We start from the raw sequence: 23,127 nt of genomic DNA, 5'->3' as shown, positions 1-23,127 counted from the left end.
GCAATGGTTCATCTGACCAGCGCATGCTTCATCGTCTTGGGAATTGATTGGGGTCGTTCCATATCGAATGGCAGCCTTTTTTTAATGTACAGTTGGCATTCTTCATGCGATGTCGTAGACACAACAGAGCGATTTACATTGGAAGAAAACTGGTCAAAAGTTGGGAATCTTCACAGAGTGGTCCTCCCTATGGACGATTCGTTGGAGTGCGTAAGTGAGGGGATGTTGCACTTGAGCACGGCCCAACCCCATCAACAACTTACTGCACAATGACACGGTCGTCGTAACGGGATGAGACAACCTCCGACGGTGCTTTGAAATGCAATGTTCTGGCAACAGAAGGCGTGAAGGGCGTATAAAATCTGCTCGGTCCTGCCGATCCACCTCCGGAGAATGGCGTTGACGGTGGTGAAGGTGTCCGACCTTGTCCCTCCTAAGGATGGCACTATATAAGGAAATCTGACCGTATCGGACTTCCCACGGACGTATGCCCAACGAGTCTCACCTCGGTTCTCCGCCTCATCAACTGATACTTCGTCTTCAACTGCCGCGGCGTCATTCCCACCCCAGCTCCAGCCACAGCTATCGCCGGCATCCTATTGCCCACCGTCCCCTGGTACACCCCGGCCGCCGTCGACACAGCGCCTCCCACTGTCAGCTGATCAACAAGGTCCGGTGTCGTCGCATAAGGGAATGGTCGATGGAACGGCTGCGACTGCTGTTGGTGCTTTCCGGTAGTCTCTGACGCGCCGTCCCGTAGGAACTCTGGTTCGACGGCGGGTGATGATCTGGTGTTCTTGAGCATGTCGTAGACCGACTGGGGGTCGATGGAGGGCATTATCGCAGTGTTGGGCCGTTTGGTCGTTATGGAAAAGGAGAAAAAGGTATACCGGGGCGCAGTGTCTCCCTTCGTGAAGTGCCCTACGTACGTAACGAAATTGCGAGCAGTGAAAGCCCAATCCAATCGAAATGCATAAAAGGCAGAGGCGCGTCGTTCCGCTAGATGCAGAGGTCGCAAATCCTTCTTCGGTATGTGAAGACCCTCGGCTAAAGAAGAAAGGAAGGCACGGGGCCCGATGATGAACATGGGATATGCCTTGTCCGAGTCTACATCTTCTAGAGATATGCACAGCAGCAGCACCTTCGGGCCTAACTCTGATTAGACCGGTGTCCGTTGGGAATGCGGTTTAATGCATCCGCCTCGTGTGTGCGTTCCTCTAGTCTATCGCATCTGTCCATCTCATACGTTCCGTGCGGTCCGCGTTCACGGACTAAACGGCGCGGTTGGGTATCGTCCAGTCACTCCAGTGTGGGGCGTGCGAGGAAGTACGGGGTGGGATTTTTCATCAGAGATGGTCAGGCTTACCCATCCCTCCAACCACTTACTCAATACAGTGTGACCTTTGCCATAAGCGCAACTAGGAAAATACATACATTCGAAAGCATCAATATTCCTTCGAACCCAAAAACCGTCCCCTGGAATCACACGTACCATGGTCGCTCCCAAAATGATCATTAGGTAACCCCGGCTCCAGTAACGCCGGCGGCGGAATCTTTTAAAAAAAAACAAAGCAACAGTCGGAATGTGGATGTCAGAGCACTGCCTCACCAACGTTTACCACCAGCCAAAACCGGCAAAACACATACCTCCAAGACACTCTCTACCTCCACCCTTGTCTCCCCTATACCCTCACCCCCGGCACCCTCCTCGGCACCTCCCCCACCCTCACCAACAAGAAAGATATAGTCCAAGGTGCCTTTCCAGGCTGCGTAGTTCGTGTAGGGTGGTTCGTCCCATTCCACCTGTGCACTCGCATGATCCGCAGTGTTTGCGGCATCTGGGGAGAGGACAGGAGAGTAGCCGGGGTGGGTGGGGTGGATGGCGCGGTAGGTTGAGTAGGCGCTGTGGAGGGTGGGGAGATGGCTTAGGTTGGTGAGGATTTGGGATGGCGTGGGATCTGATGGTGGCGATGTGGGTGAGGGCGGTGATACGGGTGCTGGATTTGCTGGTGGTGGTGATGATGTAGTCAGCGGTTCGAGGTCAGCGATCTGTTGCACCGTCAGCGGCTGTTTGGTGAGTGCGCGGTAGAGGCCATCGTTGGGGAGTGTGTTGAAATCTATCACAGTGGAAAAACGGCAATCAGTAAAACTTCCAGAACCACCCAAGTCACAAAACCCTAACCCCAAAACATACCGCCACAAACAAACCCCGGCCACTTCCCACCCGCCCCAACAAGCTCCCTCCTAAACCTCTCCACAGCATCCATCAAAACCCATCCTTGCCTCGACCGCTCATATCTAAAAAACGGCTTCCAGAACAGATGCGTGTTGCTCAGCAGGATGCCTCCTACACCACCAGCGGGCCGATGCAATTTTAAGGCGAGGAGTTGTGCGATGTTGTTGGTGAGGGGTGTGAGGGTGGTGGGGTGTGTGAGGGGAGACGTATCGTAGAAGAGGGACTGGGAGGCGTGTTTGTAGAAGCTAAGGGGAGAGTGGTGTTAAATCCGTGTGGGATGGATGATGAGTGTCCATGGATGAAGGTGAGTCGTCGATGAACGATGATGAACACAATACCCTGCGCTCGCCTCTCACGACGAGGATGTTGGGCTGCGATGGGCGGAGCGAGCTCGCTTCGCTCGAAGTCCCATCGCAAACGAAGGCCGCTCTGGCATACTCACATGCTCTTCTTCCAAATGATACACAATCCATGACCGTTCTCCTTCTCCTTGACCTTCCTCAAGTACTCCCAATCATAACCCTCCCTCTCCAACACGGGTTTAACCATCTCATCAAAATTATCGACCTCCTGCAGACAGGCGACATCCGGCTTCAAATCCTGAGTAATCTCATATAAAACTCTCGGAACCCTCGCTTTGTATTTGAGATGCTCCTTCTTGCAATAAGGAAACAATTCTCTCCTGCACAGACACTGGGCGAGGATGTTGTATGTCATTATGGTAAGTGTCCTGAGGGGTGGAGCCGTGCGGGATGGTGGTGAGATGATATGGCCTTTGACGGGTAGCATCATCCTGGCGGGGATTGTCTTTGCTGGCGCTGCAATCCCCGCAGCTCCCACTTTCGAAGCACCATTTTCAACCAAATCCTGACCTCGCGTCGCAGCGAGAGTGTCCTTTTTCTGTTGGCGAGCAGCACGGACCTGCGCGCGCCGTTCGAGTTCGTCTGGGGATGGTTCTTGAGCGTTTTTTGAGGTAGCGCGTTGTCGTTTGCGGAGCTCTGCCATTTCCTTTTTCGAGTCGTCGGCAGTGGGGAGGGTGTGGGTGAAGCTGAAGCTGTTATGGGTTTGTGCAACGGTCTAGGTTGAGGTTATTGAGGGGAGGGGAAGGCTGGGCGAGGGTGTTAAACTGCGTTTGTGTCTGATGGCCAGTGCATGGTGGAAGGTGACGACTGCGTTGCTTGACGCGGTTGTCATTCACGAGGAAGTTGTTGCCCTCGTTCGACCCGATAACACCCACACCAGCGGAGATGTCGTCAGAGGAGAAGCCAGCGACGGGGCCGGCAGAAGAAAGCCAGGACGTTCTCGGCGACATCGTAACCGCCGACGACCCAGTCTCAAAGAAAAAGCTCTCGCGGAAAGAGAGCAAGGAGCAATTCCGCGCGAAAGCCACGCAAGCAGCAGCTCTCCACAAAATCTTCGAAAAGGTTCAACAAAGCCAACGGCCTGTCGACCTCCAACGACTTCCTACGATGATAGGGGCCTTACCAACGCCGGACTTGGCAAAACCGAAAAGCCTCTCGGACCTCTTGACGAATACCATGGCGACAGTGCCACAGCAGGTCGAGAACGCTGCCGCGGCGGGGTCGGAGGCTGTTGTGAGCGGGGTGGCGGCGGGCGCTCAGCTTGTGGCGGACGGAGTGAAGCAGGTTCTGCCGTTTGATGTGGAGGTCTTTGGAGACCTTGCCGCGTTGTTGATGGGAGTCTTGTCAAGGAACGCAAGCGAGGTGCGCATATGGTGGCCATTTGGGAAGCTTGGCGAAGTTCCCGTTGCTGACGCATGTTTCCCTGGTACCACAGGTGCCGCCACTGGACATGGGAGAGCTATTGCTTTGCATCGGGATGTACTGCCATTATCATCTGCAGAAACGATTGGAAGAGTCCGAATCTAAAGATGGAGAGAACAACGATCCGTTCGCTGGTCTCCCTAGAGTAACCGACCGCGAACCCTACGAACGGTAAGTTGCCGGTTACCGCCGACATAGGATCGCGAAGCTGTCGTTGATGCATCTCGTCCTGATTCGGGCGCCTCACACGTTCTTGGGCAGAAAGATTCATGTACTGCATCAGTTTTGCGACCGCCGCATACTATATGAGTAAAGAGGAAATCATGGAGAAGTGTCCGACGATCCGCAACCCTGAATGGATCATAGATGCTGTCTTTGAATCGAGTGCCGAATGTCCCGCGTTCTTCCTTGCTGTCGACCCCGACAACTGGAAGGTATGTTGGTGCTGTGTTGCTGATGCGCCAACCATCCAATGTCCAAACTCACTGTTGTATTTTCACAGATTGTCATTGCCATCAGGGGAACAGCGAGCTTGCACGACGCAGTTATCGATTTGAAATTGGACTGCGAGCCATTCCTCGGAGGATATGCACATCAGGGCATGGCACACCTATGTCACAAGTTGATGGACCGCATTCTGATTCAAGTGACAGCACTCCAAATGAAGCATCCGAACTTCGATATCCTCATAACGGGCCACAGTCTAGGCGCCGGCATAGCATCGCTCCTGACTCTCATGTTTGCTTCACCCAAGTACCGGACGCGATTTAAGACCGTCCGTGGGATCTGCTTCGCCACCCCAGCATGCTGCACAGAAGATCTAACGACCATGGCGGAGCAAGTGGTGGATTCCCTTGTGCTGGGATACGACGTCGTGCCCACGTTGAGCGAGAAGAGCTTGATATGGCTTTTGCGAGAACTTCAGAAGTTCAGCGAGGAGAATCAACACCGCAAGCTGTTCAATGAGGCATGGGACAAGCAGATGCGGAGCGCGTATGACGCGTTGGAAGCTAACCCCAGGACCAGGATCCTATTGAATGCCTGGGATAGCACCGTCGTGACCAGCGTGCGGAATTCGGTTGTGACCGTTGCGTAAGTAACTCGATGTTTTGGTTTTGTAACCCAAAACTGAATATGTGGGGCTCAACCAAACTTTCTTTTGTTGCAGTTCGGTGGCACGGGATTCCGCTGTGGCCGTGTCAACGACCGCTCAGGCTGCTGCAGAACAAGTCGTGGAGACGGCGGGTGACGCCGTAGTGTCGTTGCAGCAGTCCGGGATCCTGCCTCCCGAGCCGACATTCATAAAGCGGCATCGAATCATTGTAACGAGATGGTTGAGCGGAGTGTATGAGGTGAGTAACGAACCTTCGCTTGACGGGGCGTTTGTAAGCGATGTTCATTGACGATCCACCACAGGACGCTCGAGAAACCTCTACCATGATCACCATAGCAGCAACATTCGCGTCGCGGCTTGTGTTCCGACGAAGAAGCTTGCGCTTCACCCTGTTCTCAATTGGTATCTCCGTTCTGGGACAGGTCGGGTACAAGCGTTGGAAGCTCCATACGGCTGAGAAGCTCGACCGAGATCTCGAAGATGCTGCATCAGCGACTGGCACCGACCCTCGCAACCTATCCCCCGACCGAAGGCTTGCCAGGTCTCCCGATCGCCGGCGACGCCGTAGTTCAACACCAATGCCGCCCGATCGCCGGCGGAGGAGCTCAACGCCACTACCGCCAGACGTTGTAGACGCCCCAGGGGAAGCCCGCGCGGGGGTGACCACGGGCGAAGACGGCGACGGTACTGCGTGGGACGACGACGAGGGAGATATGAAGGTGCTGATGACGCCCGCGACTCTGTATTACTTGCGTGAATGGGTCCCGCCTAAGGAACGGACGCTAAGCATTCGCGGGGCGATGGCGGCGTATGAGGAACACACCCATCATCGGACGGAAAAGCCGATCGTCGAGGGTGCGGATCTCGTTGCGGCGATCAACGCGTCGACGGGTGGGGCTGCGGCGCCAGCACCCGCTGGAGTCGCTGTCGAAAGCAAAGTAGCAACCGAGGAACCACAATGCGCCACGGAAACCTCGGCCGAAAGCCCTGCGGATACCTCGGATGCCCCACCCATGATGACCGAGGAGGATGCTGCGTCCGACCCACCACCTGCTCCGATTCCCAAGCACGTCCTCGTCAAAGGCATACCAAACCAGTTTACCGAAATTAACGTCAGCCTTCGCATGATCGATGATCACCTGCTATCCAGCTACCAACGCGCGCTGGAGAATATCGCCTGGGATGATTTAGAGTGACGGCGGCTCATGCCCCACATGGTTCTTCCCCCGCGCGATCTATGTAGTTCATTTGTCTTTGAGCGACCTCAATAACCCTCACCCATTAGTTACATGTGGCTTTCGTTCGCCTCATTCGCCATAATTTTCGCTCCGTAGTATTACCCATCCATTTTTCGTAAAGTACCACTTAAAGTTCACCCAATGTCATTTCAATATGTGCATATCCAGCATCTCATCTAACCTCAGAAACGCTTTCGCCTTCTTGTTGGACGTTGAAGGAGGTGTTCCTTGACCTGGGACAGCCCTCGAATTCCGTCTCAGAAAGTGCGCGTAGGTCCCCGCGTCTTTTCCCGCCGCCAAACTCGAAATCCCGACGGTCAAGATCATTACGCACAATGTCAACCCCACCATCCGACCCCCCAGCCCTCCCACCCCGCAAAGACTCCATCCCCTCCACCGTCGCCCCATCCCTCACCTCCCACGACCCGCTAACTGACCTCGCCGCCGACTTTTCCGCCGACCTCGACCTCAACGATGACTCCCAAAGCACATCCTCCATCTCATCCTTCGCAGAGAGCGGCGTGAGGAATATGCAGGTACAGACGTCGCTGGGTGTTTCGCAACAGCAGCAGCAGCAGCAACCGCCGGTGTCACCCCGATCGACATCGCTCTCCCCAACGGCGCTGACGCAGTCGCGGTTACTGAGGCTGGCGGAAGCGCAGGTGGATATTGGGATGGGGAAGGTTGCGGAGCATTTGAGGGCTGAGATTGTGGGTACGAGTGCGGGGTTGTCGATTCGTTGGTTTGAGATTGGAGGATGTGATGGGCTGATGGATATTTGGACGTCTTTCTTTTAGCGGCTGTGGATGATTTGACGGTGTTGCAGCAGATGACGGCGGCGGCGAGGGATGTGTACATTGATTATAGTGCAACGGCGCAGGAATTGGTGGCGGGAATGGGGAATGTACAGCGGACATGTGAGTGGTTCCAAAATCATTGTCACGGAGGGCATATATCTGAAACGAATCAAATCTGACAACATATTGCGTCTGCCTTTCGATGCAGATGCCGAAATGGAAACATATCTCAACCAGATCTTCGACCTGGAGCGGCAGGTGTCGAGCATGGAGGCCGTGGTTAATGAGTTGGACGACTACACGAAGCGGATAGGTACGATCGGGGTTCATAGGATGTGCAATGTGATGCGGGCATAGATTTTGCAGAAGAAGAAAGTGGGCAGGTGATGATAGGGAATCTGACGCTTTTTTCCGGGCATCTGAGCAGAAACGAGCGTCAAGAGGGGGCGGTGATGAGGTTTCTGGTATCGGGTTTGATGCCGCGGACGACGCACAAACAAGAAGTCTCTACCAACTTCGAAGGCCAAGCGCTGAGTGCGGCTACTCTTCAAGCGACATCATGGTTAGCAGCTGGACTTTCCGCTTTATGAAGTGTACCGCGGCCTTCTTGGGGATACGGAACAGCTTAGCAGCATGCCCTTATCACAGAAGAGATTCGGCTCTCACTGGGGGCCACCGTGATCTGATATTTTGGACTGCTTCAAGTCCGAGTCCCCTGATGATCCCCCTTCCCCGCTGAACGGCATCACCGCGATGTATATTATTGTACATAGCAAAGTCGACGCATAAATTTTGGAAGAAATAATGTATTTCAGCGTTGGTATATGCAGATTCCTCAGAGCTCACTTCTAATTCATATTTTGTATATGTTGGCCTATAACGTGATGATGAGAAAAGAGTGTGATGAGTAAACACCGAGCCGGGGACTTCACAGAGCAAACGTTGGAAAAGGCTTACCCTGGTGGTGATGTCGCTCTCGTCATTGGGGTCCCCACCCAGCTCGACCCTCAATCCATCATACGGGTAGTCCTTCTCCGCAAACCACAGATGCTCAGCAGGGTCCCACCAGTGCACAAGGACGCCCATCCCCGCGATCGCAGCCAGCACCTGCGCAGCGTGCTTGAACGGTTCCCACCAGTGAACTTCAGGCCCAATCGACCAAATGTCCGTGAACTGGTCGTGGTCGTAGAGAATTTCACCATAGTCGCGACGACCCTGCTGATCCCAGTAGCCGAACGGGTTCCTCAAGAGTGCGAACTGGGGCTTGACATGTGGGTAGTCGCCGATGGGCGCCGTCGCGGGGTCGTCGAAGCCGGCGTCATAATAGGTCGGGGGCGACGGGAGACCGGACGCTTGGTGGGAGGGTAGGCTCTGATCCCACTCGGGCCACTTCAAGGGAGCCTGGACTGGGCCAATACCGGTTTGGGGCCTGGCCGGTGGGGTGTAGAGAGGGTGCGAGAACAGCTCGTCGGCGTCCTGCTCTGGGATAGGGCTTGCCTCCTGGCCGGGCGCTTGCTTCTCACTCCACAATTCGACGCCGGTTTTCCTCAGCGGTTCGGGAGCTGCTTTCTGCTTCGAGTCATACCTAGATAGGTGGGCAAGCGAGACCATGAGACTCCGGGACTGACTTCTCCTTCATCCTGTGTGCCAACTGCACGTAACTGCACGTTCTGGGTAAACACAGATTTGTCCACAGGCCTTGTCGAAACCCACAGACACAACCCCGAAAGGAACACCCTTCCCAAAGGCGTTTTCCTGCCGTATGACCATCCGCCGCTCCAGCCATACCAATACTCATACATACCCATATCGCCGTGTCAGAAGCGGATGAGCGCCTAATGTCCTTGGTGCGGAAACGCCTAGCAATCCCCGCCTGGAGCCGAGAGCGGCTAAGCGAGTAACGCCGTTCATCTGGCCGTTGTTCTAGAGCCGATCCACAGAATGCTAGCCAACGGTGGCGGAATCCCTATGAGGCGAATGAGACTGTTGTTGTGAGCACCCTTGACGGCGTGGGAGATGCCTAATGTGTGTCCAAGGCCAGGTCTGCAATTCGGCGAACGAGTGAGTTGGGAAGGTTTTGTGTCCTCCTCAGTGTCGTGCATGAATAGCAATGCGTGCGATGGGCCGGCTTGTTTTGTTTGAAGATCGAGTTCGATTCTAATCACACGCAGCTTCGGAAGGCGCGTCTCAGTTTAGGTTTACATTCATTCATCAGTACATTCATCAGTACATTCATCAGTACAGTATATCCTCCCAGACCATACACTGCGAACTTCGCAAACCACACATGGGTGTGTCCACTGAACATCGCTCCATTCCGCAGTGTTCTGGTCATGTAAACGCTGCAGATTGTATGTTTGTCTATGATCCATGTTACCTATGTGACCCATTCCAATGTGGTCGCATCATCCGTTCTCGGCAAGGTCCCCATGCCGTGCCAAGTCGCTTAACCTCCGCTCCCACCCTATCTAGCCCATTCCCACCGCTTTGCTTGGGCACAGGTGCGTCCAGAGTCCGGGCTCCGTCGCCGGCGCAGATGTGCTTGTGGAGTCCCGACACGTCGGCAGTCCAAGCACGTACATCATACCCGACACTCGTTTGGCTACCTCCCGCCTATCAGCCCGCATCCTCATGAGCCCCGCTTTCTGTCACTGACCGGGTCAAAGAGCTGAAGCATGAGCCAAAAACGGAAGTCGACTTGAGCGTAACAGCCCTGGCCCGATCGCTCTAGTTTCACGATCAAGTCGTTCGTAAACCTCTCAAGGCCAAGCGACGCATAGCTGCCCGTTCCACATCCAGTTGCTTTCCTTACTGAACGAGTGGCAATTCGTGCTTTGTCCAAGTGTGTGTGCCCTGACTTCAGAATACACACACACTTGGATAAAGCAACCATATAGTGCTGACAGAAGGGAGGCATCTCGCGATTAGAGCAGTTCCACAGTCGTCATCGTGGCCATCGTCGTTTCACGTCTCGGACCTGCACCAGTACCGTCTGTGATGCTTTCCGTTGAATCGTCCTTCCATTGCCGAGCGCCTGGCAGGGTCGGAGGAGGTTATGCAAAGTAGATGAATAACTGATGCCAGAAATCCCTCAATTCTCGGCCTCACGACAATGGTTTTCGCGACGTCTCATCAGCCCTCGAGCATATGTCTTCCACCACATGTCCCCAGAGTTCCCGCAACTCTCGCTGTCTCCCCTCTCTGTTATCGGGTGCTGTAGTATGCGTTATGTACCAGAGTTCCTTGCAGGACATTCTGGGTCAATTCTGGGTAGGCCGAATTCTGGGCCGAATTTGGAAGTTAACAAACACGCGCGCGCTCTCGTTCGCCAGTCTTGTCTTTTCGCCCAGCAAGAAAGGGGCTCCAGACCTGGCTCCAGACGCCGCATTGACTTTGACTTTGACTTCATTGCACTCAACAAGTCTCCTTCAACAGACAGGTACCCAACACCACTCTGACCCTTTCTCAAAGGTTGTCTACGTCATTTCTGAGGTCTTGCAAGTTCAAGAACCTCATTCCTTCCACGTCGAAAATCGAGTCCCCTCTCAAAGGAAGTACATAACCACACCGATGTCGCGCGCTATAACCACATTCCGGGCGTTAACGGTGTGCCTGGGTCAGCATCCCTGTCGAGAGGAACATGCGCTACTTGCCGCCTACTTTGGCCTGGCGGAGCGTTTGGCCAATGTGAAGGAGCGGGTGCCCAGGACGACGGAAGCGGACGTGAACCGTCCTGCAGCCACACCACATGAGCCAAAAGAGACTGCCTTCCCTTCGACACCCGCCACCGCAACGTCACCGACCTCACCAACCCATTCCCTCCCGCTCGAACTCCTCTCCCATATCTTCGCCCGCTTCCTCCCCTCTGCAGACGTCTACACCTGCCTCCTCGTCTGCCGCCGCTGGTTTCGCGCCGCTATCCCAGTCGCCTACAGGCACCCAGAAGTGCGTTCCGTCCGTGCGCTGCGGGCCCTCATGCACACCCTTAACCACGACCCGAAAACGCTGCTTTGGCCGTATGCCGCGCATGTGAGGCGGATCTACTTCGGGGCTGACTATACCGTGTCGCTGAATAAGCAGTCCGACCCTGCGGAAGCTGGATGTGATTTCTTCAAAGGGTCGTATTCGGCCCTGTTTGCGTTGTTGGTGTTGGAGCGGAACCGCGGGCAGACGGTGTGTGCGCACCCGATCTTCTTTGATATGAGCTTGCAGTGCCCCAACTTGGCTGCTATCGAAGAGTCCGTGGACGACGACCCGCAGAAGGAGGATGTGTTGGAGACCATCGCACAGCCGAATCATTTGACCGGGACGGTGCTGCAAAGCCTGTTGGCGGCCTGCCGGAGTGTAAGCAGGACATCGGCGCGATATGCGATCCGCCCGCAGAACCTGACGCGGGTGTGCACATTATTGCTAGGGTTACTCGAAGGCGAGGAGCGCGCGATGTGGAGGGGTATCAGTAAGGAGTCCCTCCGCGTCGCTCGACTGAAGATCCTCGAGTCGTGCCGCATCACCCTGAACCAGCTAAGCACGAGCATGTTTTTGGAAGCGCAGTATCTTGCACTATCAGCTCAGCGGCTCTTGGACCTGTTTGCGATCCTCTATTATCGCGGACACCATTTGGCCAGCCGGTTAGATGTGAACTTTGCGATCAGGGCCGCGGAGAAGGAGGCGAGGGAGGAGTACAATTGGAATGCTACTCTCCGGCGTCATTCGGAAATCACAAACCAGACGCCGTCCACGGGAGGTGAAGGCTCAACTTCTGGTAGGGCAGACAATGACGAGCAACTACCCTACCACCCATTACCACCACGAGACGTATCCGCGGTAGTCCTCGAATGTCTGCGCCTCATCTTCCGCCGCCATATCCCCGCCCACACCGCGATCCCGCCAGCACCGCCAGCCGAAGCAGACATTACCCTCCCCTGGCCATCCGGGGACGGCGCCGACGATACAGAAGGGGATGCAACCGAAACCAACACCCGACCGTCTTCCCCACCACCACCCCTCGCCTTCCCCACCCGCCACTTCCTCACCACCGCCCTAAGCGTCTTCCCCCCCGCAGGCATGAACCCCGAAACCGCCGAACTCCTCTCCCAGATCCTCACCAAACACACCCTCGCTTCCGCCTCTTCCCCCACGACACCACCACCACCGCCAACGGACCCCACCCACCTCGTCCAATCCCAACACTGGCTCGCCTATTTCCGCGAGATCGTCGAGTGGCAGCGATGTGGTGTGGAGATGGAGGCCGTGAAGGATCTGTTGAGGACGAGTATGGCGAGGATGGAGATGTATCGCGGGTTGCAGGTAAATGCGGGCTCGAGGGTGTTTTGACGTGCGGGTGGTTGAAGGTTGATGGGGGTTGGTTGGATGGCGTGTATTCTGGGAAACGTCGTTCCACGGAGCCTCGATCTTGCATCTCATTCGCCATCCCTTCACATTCTTCTCCTAACGTCAACAGAGACGCTTCGGTGTAGTGTTCATGTAGACACCACCACCCTTCGTCAACCCCATAGAAACACACCTACGTGATAGACAAGAAAGCATTAGGATAGGGTTAGTGAAACTTCAGCACATGGAACAGGGGTACTTAGTACCAGGAATAGGGATAGAACATGCAAGCTGTAGCGATAGGGAGGTACTTTGATTAGGGGATTCAATTCCATAATCTTGCCTTGAAACATACGTCGCATTGCTGTGCATAGAGTGATGTCCCTTCTGCATATCTGAGCTCTCGATGGTAAAACGGGTATCGTGGATTTTGTGTATCGTACACTGAGAGGCAGCGACTAACAACATAAAGTACATGAAAGGGGTATTATGGTTTACAGAATATATATACGCAGGGGATAATGAGGAAGAAACCACTCAGTAATCCACAGAAAAAAACGCATCACTACGCCCGCGCCAAAAAAAAAAAGCCCCCGTCACACTATCGCGAAACCTCGACGGGCGCACTACTCGGCTGCTCCCCAAACCCGCCAAACCTCCTAAACCATCCCGGCGACACCGGCGAGCTGGGCGCCGCCACTTCCTCTCTCCCAACCTTCATCGCCAAACGGGGCGACCCCACCGCCGTCGACGGCCTATTGCTTTTCTCACCATTATTCGCGGCAGGCCAGAACCCGCCAAACACCCCATCAAGGGACGCGCGTTTACGCAGCGAGTCTGGGATTTGGAGACGGAGGGATTGGAGGGTTGTCAGGAGGGGGTTGGGCATTGGTGTGGGGGAGGCGTTGGGGGAGTGGGACTCGGGGTGGGAGAGGATGTGCGTGGCGAGTTTGTTGGCGTAGAGGAGGAGGGCTTCGATTTCGTCTTGGAGGTCTGGTAGGCGATGAGAAGGGGTGTGTGTTAGTTCCCGTGGGATTGAGAGGGAGGACTCGGATGCGGGGACATTTACCGGAAATGATCTGCTGGCACTCCATACGCTCCACCTTCGCATCCAACTCCTCGGACCGCCGTCTCAGCGGTGATGCGTTCAGCGACGGCGCGACGCTGTTTGCCAGCGATCCGATGCCGGAATCTGGGGTGTCGCACCCTTCAAGATCGTGTTTCTCCTCTCCCGTTTCATCATTGGGCTTGTCAGGGGAGACGTCGACGACCTTTACGTCCGCGGAGCCGCGAGCGATGATGTCGTCTGATGTGGTGCGTGAACGCGAGGGGCCATCGGAATCGAACGAGGCCGATGATGCGAGGAGGGTGCGGTTGAGGGCTCGGAGAGCCTTATTGGCGAAGCGGAGCTCGTTCACTTGGTTTGTGCGGGATTCGAGTTTTGAGAGGAGGAATTCTTGTGTTGTCTTCAACTGCCAGGCGCGTGAGGGAACATCAGCAAAATGAGCATCTCGAGGCAAAGCCTGATGAGGTGCACAGCGAGAGAACGAACCTGCTTCACCTCCCGATTAAGAATATCCATCTGCTGATCCCTCGCCTTCACCAATTCCCTCAACTCCTCTTCATCATACTCATCATCATCGCTCTCTGAGTCCCTAACCCGGGCCGCCTGGTTCATAATCAGCTCCAGATTCTGTTTAGAGCTCATTGCTGCGGAACATCTCCCAAAAGCCAGCCGCATAGCGTTTTGGGTCGTCGTGGCGCTGGTGGGCGTGGCCGTCGGGGTCGGTGTAGACTCCGAGCCAGAGGTGGTGGAGGATGTCGCGGATGACGGGCCGCGGTCGGTGGCGGCGGTGGAGATGGTGGGGCATGAGAGGGCTCGGGTAGGTCGGGTTAGGGTCGCTGAGATTTCCGACAGGAGCTGATTGGTTTCGTCTTCGAGGGCTTCGTCGTACACTTGGGCTTGCGGCATCAGCTGAGCGTCGGGAAAGGAGGACGTTTAGCGTTTTCCTACGACGCACAGTTTGCACTCGAGGGTTCACTCACCTGTGGCGAATCCATTTCCTTGGCCATCGGCTCCGGTGATTCCGCTCTTTCCTCATCCACTGTAACCATCTCAACCACAGCCTCCTCCTCTGCCACCGATGATACGTGATCGGTCATCGTATCTGCCGCAAGATTGTGCTTTGACAGGCCTCGTGGGAATCCGTTCCTTCCGCACGTTGTCGTAAGTTGCGAAGAAACGACTACAGATTCAGCCTCCAGATCCAACGTTGGGGGCACAGACGTGTTGCCGGTGGAGAGCACAGAATATGGCTTTTGGGGTGGTATGTCCGTTATCCGTGAGAGATATCGATAGGAACCCGATCCAGGTTGCCTGACCGCTCCCCCCGGAGTCTTTATACGCGGTTTTGTGCGTTGCGGTGCGGTCTGAAGGGACGTGGGAGCATACCCTTTTGCAGCCTGATGAGATTGGACGAAGCCAGAGTGTGTTGCAGGAAACTGCTTCCGCCACCAGGTGCGTTTCTTGCTCTCCTGGGAAGATAAGTTTGGAGGCGTAGGATCAATCAATCACTCAAAACATGGGATTGGGGAGGGAAGGCGGGGTTTTTTCCCACGCCTTTCTGCAGTGGTGGCTAAATCCGTAAAGAGTTGCAGGATCCACTGGGGGTGTGTGTCTGTCTGTGGAGGAAGCTGATTTGATTTCATGGGAGCTGCTGCTGCTGCTGCTGCGTGTGTCAGATACATACATGTATTATGGTGAGGTGGCCGTTCAGGGGCGACGGGGGAGAAAGGGAGGGCCGCGCTAATGATAAGGGCGTTTGACGGCGGTCCTGTCAGTGACTCACCACATTTCCCCTGTCACTTTTCTGTCAGTGCGGATCCCGCTTCTTCGCCACCTCCTGCTGGCGAAGAAAAATGGGATCCTTTGCGTTGGTGGCAGCTTTCCCGCCGAGCTCATACACAGTATGGCAGCCAGAACCAGAGCGACACTCGGCTTTGGGCGGGCATAATATAGAGAACTCAGAACTGAGGTGATATCAAATTAGCGCCACGGGGCCTTCGCTGCTACGTCGGTCGAACGCCGCCGCCGCTCGCTCCGCTCGCGCCGTCTCTGACTTCACGCCCGGCATTTCGGGCGGCTCATCAAATATAGGGAATGGCAGGAGAACAAAGTACTGTACATACTGTACAGTACGTACGTATGAGATTGCATCGACTTCTCCCACATCTATAGTCTAGCCCACACGTCATGGACATTACAGGGTGACCAAAGCGTCGAACACAACCAAAAACCATACGTCAAAACCACGCCGGAACATTTACAAGTTGTTGTCAAGAGATCGGAGTCGGATATGTTATGATTCAAAATAGAACAAAAATCGCTTCTACGCGATGGATGGGTATGTTACATCGATGCTAGGTACAGGGGGGTGAGGGATATTTTACAAGGACATGTAAGGTGGAGGTGGGGGATATATGTGTTGGGGAATCGCTTAAGCGTAGGTGAGGAACCTGTAGTGCTTCTCGAACTTCTCGTCGTCGTCAAAGGCGACAGAGCATCCATTCTCGATGCTCTCTCCGACCTTGCCGGGCGTAACGGCACCGTGGAGGTGGGCCTGACCGATGTAGATAGGGGTACCGTCGGACTCGCGTCCACCCTCGACCATCTTGTAGTCGCGCTTGTTGAGCCTGCCCTCGCCGTCGATCCAGCGGACGGCGTTCTCGAAGCCGAGGAGGATCTCGTACTTTTGCACGGCAATCTCCTTTCCGCTGTAGGAGATGTGTGCGCCGTCCTTGAGCTTGGAGGAGGCCTTGCCGATGTGGACGCCGCCGTTGTGGAAGGCGCGGGCGATGTAGAGGGTGGTGCCGTCAACGTCCTTTCCGCCGGGGATGGCTCCCTGGGGGATCGAGTTGCCCTCGGTGAGGACCCATTGAACGGGGGGGAGGGTCTTGTTGGCCTTCACGGCCTCGAGGTACTCGCCTTGGCGGCGGTGAGCGTCTTGTTCCCAGTTCTGGGCGCCCCACTCCTGCTCGGCCTTGTTCTCCTTGGAGTCCTGGTACTTGTCGAAAGCAAAGGCGCCGACACCGATGGCGGCGGCGGTACCGAGGAGACCACCACCAACGGCGAGTTGTGAGTTGGAAAGCTCGAAGTTGCCGATCTTCAGACCGCGGTCGGTAGCTTCGCCCTCAGAGAGCATCTGCTTGCGGGGATCGTCGGAGCCTTGGGGGACGACGTTGTGGGCGGGGTATCCGTAGTTCGACATGGTTGTGATTTGGTTTGGTTTGGGTGTGAGAGAGCTGTGTTGTGCTTTGATGTGTGGTTTGTAGCGTGTATGCTGAAGAAAAGGGTAGAGGGAGCCAAGAGGGGCCCCGGCTTTTATAGACTTTCCCAAGGTCCTTGGCGAAGGCCAGCCGGACATCCACCCCTTCCTTCACGTTTCCCTCCCAAACCAAACCAGCCTCACCCGCTCATGTTGACGCAGCGGTCCATGACGCAACCCAGAGTTTCATCATGCCCTCCGAGGCCAGGCTGAGCCGAACCACGGCCACAAATCCATGCCTCATCGCAGTGTTCGCACCCGATCCGACGTCAACGGGATCCCATTTTCATCAAGTTCGTACGGGCTATGCATCATCTGTTTGGTTATGAGCTCATGCAAAAAGGTGCGGACGCGCACAAAGGGGATGGGAGGTTTCGGGTGGGAGGCACCCCGCCACATCTGGCTCTGCGACTTTGACAGGCTTTTATATGATGTTATAACGACGATGAAGATGACGAACGCAAAGCCACTCCTACAGTATCAAGGTTTGGCACCTCCAGCTCCGAACGGGGTCTGGACCCTGCGTCAACGATCCTGATGCATTCCTGTCGTCGTCCACCCGATCTTCCATACCTTTCTGCTCCTTCTCCTGACCTGTCTCTCGATTTTACGTCATAAAACTCGCTTGGCGGTGCGGCTTTTGGAAGTCGACGGAATGAGTGGATGTGGCCTACGCGTCAGTACGCGTCGCGGACTCTCTCCCGCCGTTCCACAAACTGCCAAGCCCTCTCTTGAAAATTGACGTTGGAGGCTTGAGGACAACCCGAGGTCCGATCGACACTTTTTTTACACGCCTCATTCCCGGATTTTTCGGATAGGACAGGCAAAGAAGGGGTTCAGTGAGATGGACATGGATCTAGACATGGACGTCAGGAACGGAATGTGAAGCGGGAAGGAAAGGACCAGTGATGGGCAGATTCGAGGGCTTCATCAACCTTCTCTGACGTTCGTGCGGGGAAGGACGACAAACATCCAGAGACCCAGGCGAAGGCTATCGCGACTCCTGAATCTGGTCGCTTAAACCCTCGAAAATGCAAAAGACACATTACCATCGCACTACTTGCCAGAAATCAAGTACTGTAGCTTCTGTATAAGCGACTCTATGTGATAGACTAGATACAGAGCTTTACAGCTTCCACTAGCCAGAAGGGAAGCTCTCGCGATAAACTAAGAAAAATACATACATACAAAAGGAAAATGGGAGACAAAAAAAGTGTTTTAAGTTAAGGGTGTTGATGACGGATGGTGGTTTGCGCGACGGATGTTGAAGGGAACGGCTTTGATGTGAGGTGCTGTGATGCCGGATGCCTCCCGATGCGACCCCAGTTTTCCACTCTACTTCTCGTTAACAAGCACATTCTTCTTCCGCTCCGCCTGATACGGCACCGCGCCCTCCTTGGTATGCTTCCGCAGGTTCTCCTCCTTGCGTTTGATCGACTCGGTCATGACCCGCTTGGTATCCTTGGCCTTGATGATGGCCTTGGGGATGCGGCGGTGCTTATCGATGCGGCGGATCTCGGGCATGTGCTTGTAGCGCTCTTTGACGGCTTTTGTGTAGCTGACGGCGGCGCGTTCGCGGTTGGTTGTCTGGGGGAATAAGATGAGACGAGTTGGTTTTAGTATCCTGTGTGTGTGCAAATACATGTCGCTCCTTTTGAGACTGTGTAGAAATGGTACTCACCGTGCCCAACTTATCAGAAGCACCCGCCTTCCACAACCGAATGTTCCCATCATCACTCCCACTCAGCACAAACTTCGCATCCATGCTAAATTTGACACAAAAGATCCTCTGCATCCGCTTGGTATGGTACACATCTCGACTATGCCCCTCCCTGCTCTTGAATATCCTCACTGTGCGGTCATACCCGCCCGTCACAAACTCCTCTCCCGAGGGCGAGTAATCGATATCGAGCACAGCGGACACGTGGTCCTTATGCACGTTCATGGCGGACTGCATTTTGCGCATATCGAAGGTGTAGCAGTTGTGGTCTTCGTTGGCGATGGTGAAGTTGAAGGCTTCCATGGGGTTCCAAGCGATGGCGTTCGTGCGCATCGCCATGATGGTTTTGGAGAGCGGGGAGTTCGTGCGCAGGTCGTAGAGGATGATGGTGCGATCGGTGCCGCAGGTGGCGAAGATGGAGGTTTCCGTTTGGTTGAATTTGATGGAGGTGGTGGTTTCGGCGCCCCATGAAAAAGTTTGGACTGGTTCGGCTCTGCAGTCGGATTGTTAATATTGCTTCGGCCCCTCGCTGCCCAACACATTTGTCTGCCTCTCTCACCTTTGGTGATCCCAGATGTCAATCTGTGTGCTAGATGTCGCAAAGGTGTTTCTCGTCCTGTGATGATCTACACCATTGAACGCATGTCTCGACGCATATGTTTGCAGTGGCTAAAAGAGAGACCGATTTTCCCTATCAGCTACTGTCCCACACCAAATCAAAACCCGCAACAGTCCCTCCCTCCCACGCCGCGCAAGAACTACATTCTTCACAGACACCCACCTCGGTAGAATCTGCCGACCACATCTTAACCGTCTTATCCTCACCCACAGTGAAGAAATTGTCGCTGAAAGGCACGGAACATATGCCTCTCACAAATCCATGATGCGCCTTTGTCGACCATGTTGTCTTGTTGTTTGTCAGCGACCATATCCGAACCTCTGCAAATCAGCAATCGAAACCCGAAGCATGTCAGCACAGACTGCCCTGACCATCAACCATCAGCCATCAAACCATCAACGACACCAAGGATGTTGGGCAACGTGGGTGAGGGGAGGATTGCGCTTTTGCCGCAATGTGGCTCGCTCCGCTCGTTCTCCCGGAGGGAACCATCCTCAAGGATCCCTGCACCTCGCCGCAGTCGCGCCCGCTCTGGTTGACCTTCCTAACGCTCAGGCTCCCCGACCGAACCAAACCGTCGCTCCGCTCGGTCGCTTCTCCTCGCCTCACTCCTTTCGGCACCCACCTCCATCAGCACTCCCCGAGAAAACGGTCGTCAGCTTGGTTGGATGCTTTGCGACACAATAAACCCCATCGATATGCCCCGACAGAGCTCCCACAAAGGGTTTCGCAAACATGCGCTCGAGTTTCACTGCATTGAGAGCGCGGGTGTATTCACGTGCCCTCTCGAAAGGGTGGAGTTCCGGGTCAAGGTTGCGCTGGACTTTGTAAATGTCGCCCGAGCGCTCGCGGGCAAAGTCGGCGCCGCGGGATATTGTTTTCACTTTCTGGAGGTGGGGAATGGGTTTAGACATTGGGGCCAATGGAAAAAGCGTTAAACCGTTCAGCGTTGCAAGTCTCAGTTTACCATTTTTTTCGGACGCAATGAGGTTCGGGCACAGGTCTGTTTGGGAAGGGTTACGAGGACGATGGTCGTCCTTGCTGTCCTGTTGTAGCCGGGGTTTGTGTGGTAGTGGGAACAGTGAGTTTGTCAGGGCCTGCCTGGTTGCCAATTGCTGAATTTTGAGGTGGAATACCAGTTTCAACTTTGCAAAGGTGAGGATGGTGAGGCCCGTGTTTTTTTCCGTACGACGCAGTTAAACCACACTGTTGGCTGTGATGTGACTAACGAAACGGATGCTGTTGTCTATTCGTTAGAAATGCGTCCATTTCATGGCAAGTTTCTGCTTGCGACGCACGCGTTACTCGGCGGGGAATCGGGTCCGCTCGCGGAAAGTCGCGTTTGCTGGCCAGTCCCACAAAAGGACAGCCAGGCTCTACTGTAAATCAGGGTGCCATCTCGCATTCCCTTTCGAGCTTGTCTTAACCCATCGTCCAACTTCCGCAACAGCTCTCCCGTACTACGACCGCACTAGATGTAGAGATAACGCTCAAGATCTTGCGTTCGATACTGCTCTACTACCTAACGACGCACTTAAGGTCTTCAGCATTTCTCATCGGTGTCGGAGGCATCCTGCGCTTGTCGGGCAGTGTCATCGGGGGCTCGCACCCTGTTACAAGGCGCTCACTGTTTACAACGCGCTCATCGTACCGCTATCCACGCGCATTCTAGTCAAGATCCTGAGCATTGCTTTATAAGTTCGGCTCCCACACGACCAAGTTACACCCAGGTTAGGAAGGCCCACTGGTCGCGTACTTACCTGGAAGACTTAGCTGAGAAGAGCCCGGCTGGGGTACTGGCGGTATACTGCCGGGAAGATCTGCTGCAGTGCAGTCGGCAAGGACCGGTGGGAATGACCTTCGGTTCTTGCTTTCTCGTGGATGGGAAGGGCTACGGCTCGCGTACCGTTCGGGAACCCATACTGGACAGCCTTCTCGTGGCGTTTCCTGTTGTAAGTACCTCGATTTATGCTGGGGAAACCAATGGTCCAGTTTTTTTTTTCAGCTGCATTGCTTCTTTCGTATTTTTCTGTTATCTCTACATATAATATCATACAATAAGAATCATATCTATTCGGAGTCTTTGCGAACGTTGTCCTCACTGCTTCGATGTGCCCCTGGGTGTGGATGTGTTGTCGTAAATGCCTCCCGGTCAGCGCCTCAGCGCAGTTCCGAGCCGTCGCCATGATGAGATGTTCAACATGAAATGGTGTTCAGCACGATCCTCTGGTCGAAAACAGCGGCAGAGCTAGCCGATTCTGATTCACTATTCTCCTACAGGAGTGGGGACTCCAAAAAAATGACTATGTTACAAAAGTAGCCCCTCCACCAGGCGGGGAGCAAAGACAGGTATCAGAAAAGAAAGTACGAAGAGTAACGAAAGTAAAACCTTCCTGAAAGAATCACAAATACTTCGTCCCTGCTACATAACTAAAGCCTACAAAATGGTCCACCACCTCCAAACCCAGCTCCAACCCCCCCTCCCCACGTTCACGTTCTCCCCTAGGCGGCGGCGACTCCACCGGCATCGCCGTAAACACCCGATCAAAACACCTCGTATCCTCCTCCCCCTCCAACCTCGGCACGATCGGCGGCTCAACCTCCAACCTCGCCAGCCTCTCCCAGTCAATCCCCCTAAAAAACGCATGCCGCTTAACCCCCGCAACCCCGCCTAACGCGTCACACCCTAACCGCTTCGCCGGGTTCTTCTGCAACAGCCTATGGCACAGATCGCGCGCGTGGGCGGTCATATACCGCGGCCAGACAACTTTGCGGTGTAGGATGCCGTCCATTATCTTCTTGCGGTTTGCACCGGTGAAAGGTGGGGCGCCCGTGAGCATGTCGAAGAGCATCACCCCCAGGCTCCAGTAGTCCACGCCCTTTTCGTAGCCCTGCGTGCGGTGCTCGTCGAGGACCTCGGGGGCCATGAACTCGATGGTCCCGCAGACGGTTTGTGCGTCTAGGGCGACTTTGGAGAGGCCGAAATCGGTCAGGAGGATGTGGCCCTGAGCGCTTAGGAGTACGTTCTCGGGTTTGAGGTCGCGGTAGATGATGCCTAGTGAGTGCAGGTGTTCCAAGGCGAGGAGGAGTTCGGAGATGTAGAAACAGGCCACGTCTTCTGCAAACATTTTTTCCTTTGTGAGGTATGTGAACAGCTCGCCGCCGGACGCGTAGCTTAGAATCAGGTAAAGCTTGGACGGCGTCTGGAATGCATAGTGTAGCGTGACGATGAACGGGTGTTGTACTTCCTCCAAGATGCACCGCTCGTTGCGGGTGTGTTCGGCTTCTTTGCCTGACGCGTGGAGGACGATACTGGCTTTCTTGAGCACTTTCATGGCGTACAGCTCGGTTTTTGCGTTCGCTCCGGCTGTAGAAGTGGCAGGAGTGGGATTGGGCTTTTTGCGAACTAGGAACACTTTGCCGTACGCCCCTTTGCCCACCACGCTGACGAGCTGGAAATCGTCCAGGCCCACTTTTTTCACGGGCGCGGATACTGACGCTGGTAAGGGACCGTCCCCGACGGTTGTGATAGATGCGGCCTTCTGGGCATCAAAGTTGTGAATATCGACCACCTGCGATACATCCGCCGGTTCGGCAAAGGACACGCGGGGGCCGCCGACTCCATCCAAATCAGCAGTGCTGGGTTCGTCAACCCCATCATCAACCGCATCCGTTCCATCTCCAACACCACCGGCTTCCGCGCATCCACCTGCCGCGTCAAACACCTCGTCGGTGTCAAACGCAAACACAGCCCCGAGATCTTCGTCTACCTCCGCCAAACCCCTCTCCACCTGCATTCGATCAGCCATGGCCGTGCGTGTGTCCGGGTGACTCGCCGACAGCGCCGTTCCATCTAGGTAAGGCGAACGACCCATCATCGACATCTGGGCAGCTTTGTCCTTCTCCACCGCGTACGGCTGGCTGTGCCGCCATGTTGACGTGGGCATCTTGCGTGCCCGTCGT

The 23,127-nt window shown here is 55.0% G+C and overlaps 10 protein-coding genes across 10 annotated transcripts; 3 read left to right on the top strand and 7 right to left on the bottom strand.

Annotated features, from left to right (window-relative positions):
• Nucleotides 1–55: 55 nt before the first annotated feature.
• Nucleotides 56–1,309, bottom strand: EV422DRAFT_61106 (uncharacterized protein). Its single transcript, XM_053073869.1, has 3 exons — nucleotides 506–1,309; nucleotides 264–433; nucleotides 56–187 (listed from the first exon to the last, which is right to left on the bottom strand). The coding sequence occupies exons 1-3, from the start codon at nucleotides 1,085–1,087 to the stop codon at nucleotides 154–156; spliced, it is 786 nt and encodes a 261-aa protein (XP_052925419.1). The 5' UTR covers nucleotides 1,088–1,309; the 3' UTR covers nucleotides 56–153.
• A 77-nt stretch (nucleotides 1,310–1,386) lies between these two features.
• On the bottom strand, nucleotides 1,387–3,241 carry EV422DRAFT_567624 (Endonuclease/exonuclease/phosphatase; the record flags this gene model as incomplete). The annotated part of the gene is made up of 5 exons (XM_053072562.1): nucleotides 1,387–1,418; nucleotides 1,493–1,553; nucleotides 1,648–2,117; nucleotides 2,195–2,481; nucleotides 2,679–3,241. 5 exons carry the CDS (start codon nucleotides 3,239–3,241, stop codon nucleotides 1,387–1,389), a joined length of 1,413 nt encoding a protein of 470 aa, XP_052925418.1.
• A 242-nt stretch (nucleotides 3,242–3,483) lies between these two features.
• Nucleotides 3,484–6,330, top strand: EV422DRAFT_567623 (uncharacterized protein; the record flags this gene model as incomplete). The annotated part of the gene is made up of 6 exons (XM_053072561.1): nucleotides 3,484–3,960; nucleotides 4,034–4,191; nucleotides 4,286–4,454; nucleotides 4,523–5,112; nucleotides 5,189–5,372; nucleotides 5,437–6,330. 6 exons carry the CDS (start codon nucleotides 3,484–3,486, stop codon nucleotides 6,328–6,330), a joined length of 2,472 nt encoding a protein of 823 aa, XP_052925417.1.
• A 353-nt stretch (nucleotides 6,331–6,683) lies between these two features.
• On the top strand, nucleotides 6,684–7,973 carry EV422DRAFT_529906 (biogenesis of lysosome-related organelles complex-1 subunit 2-domain-containing protein). The gene is made up of 4 exons (XM_053070358.1): nucleotides 6,684–7,086; nucleotides 7,170–7,289; nucleotides 7,378–7,482; nucleotides 7,597–7,973. Exons 1-4 carry the CDS (start codon nucleotides 6,708–6,710, stop codon nucleotides 7,620–7,622), a joined length of 630 nt encoding a protein of 209 aa, XP_052925416.1. The 5' UTR covers nucleotides 6,684–6,707; the 3' UTR covers nucleotides 7,623–7,973.
• EV422DRAFT_529901 (uncharacterized protein) lies at nucleotides 7,974–9,278 on the bottom strand. The gene is made up of 3 exons (XM_053070357.1): nucleotides 8,974–9,278; nucleotides 8,127–8,754; nucleotides 7,974–8,043 (listed from the first exon to the last, which is right to left on the bottom strand). Exons 1-3 carry the CDS (start codon nucleotides 9,078–9,080, stop codon nucleotides 8,023–8,025), a joined length of 756 nt encoding a protein of 251 aa, XP_052925415.1. The 5' UTR covers nucleotides 9,081–9,278; the 3' UTR covers nucleotides 7,974–8,022.
• A 1,238-nt stretch (nucleotides 9,279–10,516) lies between these two features.
• On the top strand, nucleotides 10,517–12,847 carry EV422DRAFT_529899 (uncharacterized protein). The gene has a single exon (XM_053070356.1). The coding sequence runs from the start codon at nucleotides 10,740–10,742 to the stop codon at nucleotides 12,501–12,503; it is 1,764 nt and encodes a 587-aa protein (XP_052925414.1). The 5' UTR covers nucleotides 10,517–10,739; the 3' UTR covers nucleotides 12,504–12,847.
• Nucleotides 12,848–13,101: 254 nt separating this feature from the next.
• Nucleotides 13,102–14,663, bottom strand: EV422DRAFT_567619 (uncharacterized protein; the record flags this gene model as incomplete). Its single annotated transcript, XM_053072560.1, has 4 exons — nucleotides 13,102–13,493; nucleotides 13,570–13,972; nucleotides 14,053–14,475; nucleotides 14,547–14,663. 4 exons carry the CDS (start codon nucleotides 14,661–14,663, stop codon nucleotides 13,102–13,104), a joined length of 1,335 nt encoding a protein of 444 aa, XP_052925413.1.
• A 1,099-nt stretch (nucleotides 14,664–15,762) lies between these two features.
• On the bottom strand, nucleotides 15,763–16,885 carry EV422DRAFT_529892 (uncharacterized protein). Its single transcript, XM_053070355.1, has one exon. The coding sequence runs from the start codon at nucleotides 16,766–16,768 to the stop codon at nucleotides 15,998–16,000; it is 771 nt and encodes a 256-aa protein (XP_052925412.1). The 5' UTR covers nucleotides 16,769–16,885; the 3' UTR covers nucleotides 15,763–15,997.
• A 1,133-nt stretch (nucleotides 16,886–18,018) lies between these two features.
• EV422DRAFT_60876 (WD40-repeat-containing domain protein) lies at nucleotides 18,019–20,295 on the bottom strand. The gene is made up of 6 exons (XM_053073838.1): nucleotides 20,132–20,295; nucleotides 19,790–20,051; nucleotides 19,327–19,484; nucleotides 19,105–19,214; nucleotides 18,507–19,038; nucleotides 18,019–18,412 (listed from the first exon to the last, which is right to left on the bottom strand). Exons 1-6 carry the CDS (start codon nucleotides 20,132–20,134, stop codon nucleotides 18,161–18,163), a joined length of 1,317 nt encoding a protein of 438 aa, XP_052925411.1. The 5' UTR covers nucleotides 20,135–20,295; the 3' UTR covers nucleotides 18,019–18,160.
• A 1,271-nt stretch (nucleotides 20,296–21,566) lies between these two features.
• On the bottom strand, nucleotides 21,567–22,961 carry EV422DRAFT_496613 (kinase-like domain-containing protein; the record flags this gene model as incomplete). The annotated part of the gene is made up of 1 exon (XM_053067891.1): nucleotides 21,567–22,961. The coding sequence occupies one exon, from the start codon at nucleotides 22,959–22,961 to the stop codon at nucleotides 21,567–21,569; it is 1,395 nt and encodes a 464-aa protein (XP_052925410.1).
• Nucleotides 22,962–23,127: the final 166 nt, after the last annotated feature.

This window comes from Fimicolochytrium jonesii (assembly GCF_025526975.1).
Source record: "Fimicolochytrium jonesii strain JEL569 chromosome Unknown EV422scaffold_12, whole genome shotgun sequence".
NCBI lineage: Eukaryota > Fungi > Chytridiomycota > Chytridiomycetes > Spizellomycetales > Powellomycetaceae > Fimicolochytrium > Fimicolochytrium jonesii.
The sequence above is the reverse complement of the archived record's forward strand: the minus strand, read 5'-3'. Positions and strand labels throughout refer to the sequence as shown.

What these genes read in the sequence shown, in the direction of transcription:
- EV422DRAFT_529901 (XM_053070357.1), bottom strand. Translation starts at nt 9,080, where the DNA reads ATGAACGGCGTTACTCGCTTAGCCGCTCTCGGCTCCAGGCGGGGATTG. An exon ending in CTTCTGACACGGCGATATGG is followed by an intron (nt 8,755 to 8,973) that starts GTATGTATGAGT and finishes CCACCTATCTAG; the next exon opens with GTATGACTCGAAGCAGAAAG. An exon ending in AGAGCGACATCACCACCAGG is followed by an intron (nt 8,044 to 8,126) that starts GTAAGCCTTTTC and finishes ATCACGTTATAG; the next exon opens with GCCAACATATACAAAATATG.
- EV422DRAFT_529906 (XM_053070358.1), top strand. Translation starts at nt 6,708, where the DNA reads ATGTCAACCCCACCATCCGACCCCCCAGCCCTCCCACCCCGCAAAGAC. An exon ending in TTTGAGGGCTGAGATTGTGG is followed by an intron (nt 7,087 to 7,169) that starts GTACGAGTGCGG and finishes TCTTTCTTTTAG; the next exon opens with CGGCTGTGGATGATTTGACG. An exon ending in CGACTACACGAAGCGGATAG is followed by an intron (nt 7,483 to 7,596) that starts GTACGATCGGGG and finishes GCATCTGAGCAG; the next exon opens with AAACGAGCGTCAAGAGGGGG.
- EV422DRAFT_61106 (XM_053073869.1), bottom strand. Translation starts at nt 1,087, where the DNA reads ATGTTCATCATCGGGCCCCGTGCCTTCCTTTCTTCTTTAGCCGAGGGT. An exon ending in TGATGAGGCGGAGAACCGAG is followed by an intron (nt 434 to 505) that starts GTGAGACTCGTT and finishes TGCCATCCTTAG; the next exon opens with GAGGGACAAGGTCGGACACC. An exon ending in GACGACCGTGTCATTGTGCA is followed by an intron (nt 188 to 263) that starts GTAAGTTGTTGA and finishes AATCGTCCATAG; the next exon opens with GGAGGACCACTCTGTGAAGA.
- EV422DRAFT_529892 (XM_053070355.1), bottom strand. Translation starts at nt 16,768, where the DNA reads ATGTCGAACTACGGATACCCCGCCCACAACGTCGTCCCCCAAGGCTCC.
- EV422DRAFT_60876 (XM_053073838.1), bottom strand. An exon ending in GGTCGGCAGATTCTACCGAG is followed by an intron (nt 19,215 to 19,326) that starts GTGGGTGTCTGT and finishes TCTCTCTTTTAG; the next exon opens with CCACTGCAAACATATGCGTC. An exon ending in GACATCTGGGATCACCAAAG is followed by an intron (nt 19,039 to 19,104) that starts GTGAGAGAGGCA and finishes ATCCGACTGCAG; the next exon opens with AGCCGAACCAGTCCAAACTT.
- EV422DRAFT_529899 (XM_053070356.1), top strand. Translation starts at nt 10,740, where the DNA reads ATGTCGCGCGCTATAACCACATTCCGGGCGTTAACGGTGTGCCTGGGT.